Genomic DNA, 8,358 nt, shown 5'->3' on the forward strand with positions numbered 1-8,358 from the left:
TCCACGAACCGACGGGCGACGTCGCCGCTGGTTGCCGCTCGGGTTTAACCTCGTAAATAAAAAGGCAAAAAAAAAAAAAAAAAAAAAAAGTTGGAGGTGTTTCTCCAAATGTAAAAGGTCATCTGCTTAAAAAAAAAAAAAAAGAATTTCTCAATTCTTCAGACAAACGTCAGGCCGTCTTGTAGCTGGTAAGATAAGCAGCCGACAAAACACATTGGTAAACGACGGCGTGCGTGTTTCAGGGCTGGTTAGCGGAGGTGGAGGAGAGGATGCCGTCGAAGAGCGACTCGCACCGGAGAAGTGGACTCTATGAGACCCAGAACAACACAGCAGTGAGCAACAACTGTGCGCAGGACAGAGAGAGGTATGGTAGACTCTGACAAACAATCGGCCACCGCGCAAAAAAAACAAACCGACGCACGCACCTTTTTTTTTTTTTAATTTTTATTATTATTTATTTAAAAAAAAAAAAAAAAAATTCCCTTCATTTTTGTCGGAAGAAAACGACGTATGTTTTCACAGTGTGTATTTACTGTGTGTGTGTTGGCCCCCGAGCAGCCCGGACGGCAGCTACACGGAGGAGCAGAACTCGGAGACTCAGGTCAAAGCCATCCCCGCCGCCAACCCCAACCCCGCCCCCACCCCCAACCCCATCCTCACCTCCACCCCGCCGGAGTTCGACGACGAGTTCGACGACGAGGAGACGTTGCCCACCATCGGCACCTGCAAGGCCTTGTACCCCTTCGAAGGTAAACGGCGCGTTTTGAAATCGAAAGGGTTTCATGTAACCGCGGCGCTCCGCACTCAGGCTCTCTGTTGATTGGCCGCTGCCGCTGGCGAGGTCTTGTTATTTCTGTAAATAGGTTGAAGCCGACTCTCAGCGAAGAGGAAGGAGGGGGAGGGGAGGGGGGGGGGAAGAATCGGATTCCTTGAAATGAGGAGGAGTGGAGGTGTGACCTCTCCGTGGAAACATGTGGAGGAGGAGTTTGCATAGAAAAACACAGTCATTTCTCCGCTTGCACTATTTTCAGTATCAGATTTGGAAGATTCTCCAAAGAATACACAACGAGACGCTTTAAAGAGCTCCGATCCGTCGAGCTGAGGGAGGATTAACTCTCCTCTGTGTGTGAGAAGATAAAGACAACGAAGTGGCAAATATAACGCTGCCCATTCTGCACAGTGTAATGTGAATAAACGCCCTACTTTAAGGCGTTTTACTTTTGCTATATGGATATTGTAGCTGCACCGGTTGCTGCACAGCCGACAAATTACCGACATTGTCCGCCTACTAAAACCACAATGGGGCACTTTTTTTTTTTTTTTTCCCCCTGCTGATTTCAGCTTCGCAAGCTTTTTAAATATTGGTAATGATGTATTAATGCCAAAGTACCGCATTTATTTAAAAGTCTGCTGTCGGTAATGATCAGAAACGCCCAGATGACAGAAGCTGAAAATCGCATAAAAAAAAATAAAAAAAATCAATGGAAAAACCATCCAATCAGCAACAAGAAGAAAGGAGAGAAGAAGGGTCCCAGAAATAAGCAAAATCCCAGCAGAAGTGAATTAGAGTCTTATAAATGAATTATATCACACCACGACCAGAGAGAGGGCCCGCACCTCCGCGCGGCCTTGTTTCATGACCTACATTATTAAAAGCCTCTCAGCAGCACAGTGTCGATATTAAAAAAGGAAAAACAGGAAGTGCGGACGAGGACAAAAAAGAAGAAAAGCCAACCGAACCGCGGCGCGGCACGAAGCCACCAACACAGCGACGTCACAATACAGCTTTTATACTCTTAAAGTCGAATGCGCCGCTTGAGGCAAAATCTAATTGCGACCCCTCTCACGGCCTCAGTATAGTCACGGGTTGAGGACAGCGATTTCTTTTATCTATTTTTGTCTCCTTTGAAACAATTTCAGAGGGTGAAAATATTTAGTTTAATTTTTTTTTTTTAAATTAAGTCGATTCCTTAAAACATCGAGTATTTCACAGCCTATTTTGTTACTTTTATGAACTGTAAAATCTGTATTTCGCAAAAAAGATGCAAGAAAAAAATAAGCAGATTTCTGTAGAGGATTGTTTTTTTGTTTTTTTTTGTTTTTTTTTATGCCTTTAAATTTGAAGAGTCTCAAACCACCGGTCGAACGTACTGATTTTTGGTATTTAATATGTGAAAACGGTGCAACCTCGCAGTCGCAAAATTCCGACGGTGGTAGAGGAGAAACACGTGGCTAATACCGCACTCTGTAAAATAAAGTTGGCTTTTGTAATTGATGGGCCAGATTTCACGAATAAAAAAAAAAAAGTCATTTAAATATTAAGACTGAGCCGGACAATTTGATATCGACCTTCATCGGTTTCTTAAATACGCGGTTTATTGCTGAAGAAGTGAGAAGTGAACCTGAAGCCGGTTTTGCGTTCTGCTGTTTGTCTGTCGACGTGCGGGTTGGACTTCTGCTGCCGTTTTTCCTGAGCAGCCGAATCACTCCAGACTTCTTAAATTACAGTTCTGTGATTACATTTTCGTCCCAAACACCGTCTGGTTTCACCTCCTCTTTCGTAGAAATCTGACCTACAAATTAAATGACTAAACCTACGCAAAGTTAGTTCCAAGTAGTTCTTCAAAGTGAACAGGGTTTTTTTTTTTGTTGTTGTTGTTCTCCTATCTTTCCTTTTTTTCCCCCCCCCCTCACTTCTCTTCCCCTTTCCTTCCTCCCCGCAGGTCACAACGAGGGCACCATCTCGGTGACCGAGGGCGAGCTGCTGTACGTCATAGAGGAGGACAAAGGAGACGGCTGGACGCGAGTGCGCAGGAACCCGGACGAGGAGGGATACGTCCCCACGTCCTACGTCGAGGTGTTTTTGGAAACAAATGCCAAAGGTGCTATGACATACATTTAACTCCACGCAAGTTCATGCCAGGACAGTTTGTTTCGTCGTTATTACTGTGAGTCCGCAAGTTTCCATTCAAACGAGCGCGGCAAGTTGCAGAGATTAAAAGACTGGTAGCTCAGACACTCAGACACACACACACACACGCACACACACACACTTCCTGTCTTTCCAGAAAGGGAAGGACCAATCAGATTAGTCCATTTTGTGCCTCAACGTGGCAGATAAGTGCGAGTGTGCCACTGTAATGCAATGTCTGTAATGTTTAGGAAAAGTCACACTGAACACGAGCCGTAGTTGTAGTTCCCTCTCGTGCCACCTAGTGGCCTTTTAAAATAATACACGACCCCCCCCCCCCCCCCCCACACACCCCACACCCCAGCCAGAGCTCGGCACGATGGGGACGCTGATCAACCTGTGCATTTCCAAAACGCACGCAGATATTTTCATTTGACGATTTAAGATGTTCCAATCTAATAAACTTCTAATCAAGAATCTGATCCACAACTTTTTCCAAATATTTGAAATCCGCGTGGAAAAACAAATCGGGACGCTCAGCCGAGTGAATGTTTGACGACGAGCAGCGAGTGAAAGTCCAAATCATCGCAGCGAGTTTATCGTGTTTTATTTCGCTCACCTGTTGTACCCAAAAAGGAAAAGCATGCTCCGTGTGCAATCATGCAAATGTAATGTAAAATCTGCTGTATAATATGAATACATATGAAGAGATATTTTTGTAGGCTAAAGTCAAAAGGAAAATAAAAAAAAACTGTGCCCCTCAAAGTGTTGCATGCTGTAGATTTAATTATAGCGCCGTGACAACAGGAACAAGTTGTGAAAGTAATTATTCTGCCCTGTAAGGGTTCATTTTATAGTACAATTGATCAAATTATTAACAGTTATAGGCCCATATTAAGATGTTTTCTTTCCCTTTTTAAATTCAACTTTTGATAGAGATAGTTTTAGGCTGCTTTGGTCCTTTTTTTTTTTTTTTTCCAGGCCAGTGGGTAACGGAATAAAAGGACTGAGAATTAGCTGTACTGAGCTATATGGTGAGACTGGGCTGAGATATGGAGCTGCTCATGACTTAAAAAATAATAAAATAAAAAGCTTCGTGTTTTTTCTTTTCTTTTCTTTTGCATGCGTTCTCTTGAGCGGCGTCTCCGTTCACTGTAACAGCATGGCGTGTGTGGCCGCCGCCTCATTTCACTTCACCGCCTTTCGATAACACATCCTGCGCCACTTTTAAAAGATTCCGCATTAATTCAGACATCATCTCGTTCATGAGTCACGACAACGGGCCTTCGGTCCAACTTCCTGTCGCTCGTTTTTTTTTTTTTTTTTATTTTTTTAAATCAGCGTTGTGGGCTCGTTACCCGGCGCAGCACGGAGCTCTGATCTGCAGCATGTCGTTTTACGTCAGTGCTGTAAACACACAGGTTATATGGAATTAAGATTTGTGTCCGTTTTTATTTTATTTTTTCTCCAAAACTAAATTTTGTTAAATATCAAACAAACAAAAACAAAAAAATTATTATTTGAGAGAATTTCACCGAAGCAAAGCGAATCTCAAAACTGGCAAAAAATGTGTATAAATTCTGAGTCCATGTAAAAAAAAAAAAAAAAAAAAAAAAAAAAGACATCTAAACAGAAAAAAAAAAGAACCATAGTTTATGAAAAATATTTTGTTTGCGAGTTACAAGTTTTACTTTTGAGATGACTTGATTTTTTTTTTCTTTAGTGAAGTTTACATGGAATTTGATTTGTGGCAATTTTTTTTTTTTTTAAACAACATTTCTTAAACAAAACATTATTATGCATTTGAGAGAATTTCACTGAAGCGGAAAAAAAAAAGTGAACTTAAAAACTTGCAAAAAAATATTTGTGGAATTGTGTGAACTATTGGGAGGGAAGTGTAACCGAAAAGGACAAACAGAAAAATAGAAGACCAATATTTTATGGGAAAATATTTTGTCTCATTTCTCAAATACAATTTTTTTTAATTTGATATTTTGAAAATTTGGACGCAAATCTAATTCCAAAAAGTCACATACTGTAATTTTTTTTTTCTTTCGAAGGCCTTTTGAATTCGATGCATGCTGCATTATTTTGTGGGAACTTGACAGGATTTCAGCATGTTGTGACAACGCTGCATTTTAACATGCATTCAATCAAAAACACTGGAGTGGAAAAAGCTGAAAGGCTCTTAAATCAACAGATACACTTCTGGGAGGTTACGATGATTTACATTCACGCCGTCACCACAGTCTCGTCACTTTAAAGTCATATATGCAATGACCTCTTCTCCATATCTGAATATTTGGGTTTGCTGTCTTTTTTTTTTTATTATTACTTGAGTTACCTTTAAAAGCTAACTTTTCTTTTTGTCATTTTTTTGTTTTGTATTTGTTTGTTTGTTGTTTCCTTTTTTTTTTCTTTTTTTTTTTTTCCTTTTTTTTTTTTTTTTTTTTTATATTGCAGATTCCTAAAAGTGTGAGGCTGGCTGGGGAATGGCAGGGCAAGCAGCCTCGGAGAAAACCACCACGTTCCCTCACACGCTCGCTGAGTCAGAGAGAGAAAGAAAGACGACCTGAGACTAGACGGCCGATTAGAACGCAGAAAAAAACAAACCCAAAAAAACCAATAAATACGTATTGGCGTGTTTTTTTTTTTTTTTAAATTTACGCTTCCTCTGCAGAACCCTGCGATGCGAAGCGGCGACGATAACGGAAATCCAACTAAATTTTCAGCGCTCATAACTTTTCCATCCTTTTAACACATTCAGCAGCGCGCAAGTTGCTTTATGTCGTTTCCCGGCAAAAAAAAAAAAAAAAAGCTTTGCTTCTTTAATGGAACTAACTCCGCTTGCGCGGTCGTGACCGAGGATTTGTCAGCTTCCTCGCTCTCAACGCCCGCCAGCCCCTCCGACTCCTCGCTCTGACACTTCTTTTCCTTTGACCTCCCCCTCTCCCTCCCTCCCTCCCCCCCCCCCCCCCACCTCCCACCCCACTGCGACCCACGCACACATTCGGCAGAGGGTGCGGTCAGAGACAGGAACGAGACCAACAGGAGGAGGCCCGCGGACTGCAGACCAGCCCGGTTGAAGCCGTGTGTGTGTGTGTGTGTGTGAGTGTGTGTGAGTGTGTGTGTGTGTGGGAGAGAGAGACTCATCTGCGCTCACACGACGCAGCGAGACGCTCATATTCACTGAAACGAAACGAGAAAAAAAAAAAAAACCCACCTCTGTATTTGCAGGTTTCACCCGACAGAAGTGTCCAAAATCATGTATATCTGTGTGTTCTTTGTGGTTCGACCTGAATGGTTGTGAGTCGTCCCGCGTCATCGCTTCTCTCCTCACCACGATCACCTCACCCTCGCCTCGAGGAGCAGCCGGAGGGAGGAGGGAACGAGCGATGGATGACGGGTGGGGGAGGAAGAGGGACGGGACGGGGGGTTCACTCGCCATCACTCCTCATCCGACACGGTTCATTTTTTCCGGTGTCTGTTCCTCTCTCTGACCACGCCCCCTTCCTCCTTCTAATACTCTCTGACCACGCCCCCTCCCCTTCCTCCCCCCCGCCTCCTCACCTCCACGGCCCCGCCCCCTCTCCCTATCATCGGGTGGCTCAGGCTTTCTTCCCTTTTTTGTTAGATTTATTTTTTTTAAATTTAATTTAGCAGCAGCTCGGGGGTCTCTTTAGTTGTTTTTTTTTCAAATTTTTTCAAGCGGTGTGGTGTGCTGCATGCTTGCCCTGTCTTCCTCCTCGCCCCCCCCTCTGCTGGCGGCTCAAAGGAGGCGGCGGCGGCGTTAAGTCACCTTATGCTCCCCCCCCACCACCGCCTGCCTGCCTCCACACACACACACACACACACACACACACACACACACACACACACACACACAGCCTTTTCTGTTCAGTTAACCCTCATTGCCTGGTCATACTGTTTTAAATTAACCTGAATGCTACTGTTTGGGTTCGGTGCCTGTGGTTGTTGTTGTTTTTTTTTTCCTTATCTTTTCTGTTGTCGGTTCAGAAAGCATGTTTCCCTGTTTTTAACAGCAAGTGAGTGATCTCCTCCTCCCAGTGTCCCGATTTAAAAAAAAAAAAAATTTAAAAAAAAAAAAAAATCACAGAACCAGTAAAGGACGACGGGGGATGGATGTTGTTTTTCTGGACGATCTTATTCACAGATAGGTCATGGATGTCTTTTGTTTTACCGTAAGTTCAGTATGTTAAAAAAAAAATAAAAAAAATGTCAGTTCAATATGTTTGGATCAGAGTGTCTAACGCAAGTTGTTGTTAGTTTAGGTGGGGGGGAAAAAAAGAAAAAAAAAACATTTTCCACCTGATGTTTCGAGGATGGTCCGCCTACTGTCTACTGTATATGAAAATATACTGTGATCCACGTTTTCCTGTGACTGAAATGTGACATCATGCAGATCCATCACCCTGTTTTTTTTTTTTTTTTTTTTTTTTGGGGTGGGGGGGGCCTTAAACTGGGTTTCTGTTCCCACTATGAGGAAGAAAAGATGTTCAGCTGTGGTATGATGAGAGGATGAAGATGTGATTTGGGGGGGGGAGTTAGGGAGGGGGGGGGGTCAAATTTCTTTATAATCATGAAAGTGTCTGACTAGAGAAACTGATTCCCCCTGTTCAACGGCACATGCATAATGTATTTTAAAATTTTTGTTTTATATTTGATGATGTTTCTTTTCTTTCTCTTTTCTTTTTTTTTTTTAAGCTGGAAAGTTTTGTCGTTGCTTCTTTTACCTTGAATGGGACTTAAAAAAAAAAAAAAAAAAAAAAAAAAAAAATCCCCTAACTGCAAATCTGAGTTAACAATTGTGTTGTTTTGTGTTTTGGATGAAGCCATCTGTTGAATATTCATCTAAATGCAGAATTTCACGACCGCTCCACCCCCCCCCCCCCACACGGAGAGACGACGGACGAAATGATCATTTGGACTCTTTCGATGGAAGGAGTGATCGAACCCCTGCTGAATCGAGTTCAAACGCCCCCCCCCCCCTTCCCCCCCCTCCCATCGCCTCACGTGTCGAGATATCAAGCGAGCCGCTTTTATGTTTGCGAATCCTTTCCGAGTGGTACATTTTGACGAGGCAAAAAAAAAGTCAGCCGTGTTCGACAGCAGCAGTAGCTTTACGGTCGCCATTTGCCCGGCTCTGAAAAACGAGACCACCGCGAACGTTTTGACCGATGCCCCGAGAAAATAACCTGCCTGTACAGTAGGGGGGGGGGGGGAGCCGCGTCGGAATTAGAGAGAGTATATATGAATATATAAATAAAAAAAAGTTTAAAAAGGAAAACATCTATTTTAACTATTGGAGAGTCTTACCGTTACTTTATCTGCTTTGCGAAGTAAGACTTCTTTTCCTTTGGAAAGGTCTACCAAATGGTGTGTTTTTGCACTTTTTTGTTTGTGTTCCATTTGGTAGCCCACGCTTG

General features: G+C 42.9%; 1 protein-coding gene across 10 annotated transcripts in view; it reads left to right on the forward strand.

The window, feature by feature from the left end:
• The window catches only part of fnbp1b (formin binding protein 1b), a 44,939-nt gene extending 38,146 nt beyond the window's left edge, over nucleotides 1–6,793 (forward strand). For 7 of the 10 annotated variants that reach the window (XM_069168544.1, XM_069168554.1, XM_069168562.1 and 4 more), the window contains 4 exons: nucleotides 243–364; nucleotides 559–749; nucleotides 2,724–2,882; nucleotides 5,929–6,793. In XM_069168544.1, the coding sequence (XP_069024645.1) occupies nucleotides 243–364; nucleotides 559–749; nucleotides 2,724–2,882; nucleotides 5,929–6,023 (567 nt within the window). In that variant the 3' untranslated portion in view covers nucleotides 6,024–6,793. Of the gene's footprint in view, nucleotides 1–242; nucleotides 365–558; nucleotides 750–2,723; nucleotides 3,677–5,928 lie in introns of those variants that run through there. The other 3 variants (XM_069168581.1, XM_069168614.1, XM_069168622.1) reach the window with 1 other exon arrangement.
• Nucleotides 6,794–8,358: the final 1,565 nt, after the last annotated feature.

Source organism: Embiotoca jacksoni, unplaced genomic scaffold (assembly GCF_022577435.1).
Source record: "Embiotoca jacksoni isolate LCO1_2020_lvr unplaced genomic scaffold, fEmbJac1.0.p SCAF_10, whole genome shotgun sequence".
Taxonomy (NCBI): Eukaryota; Metazoa; Chordata; class Actinopteri; family Embiotocidae; genus Embiotoca; species Embiotoca jacksoni.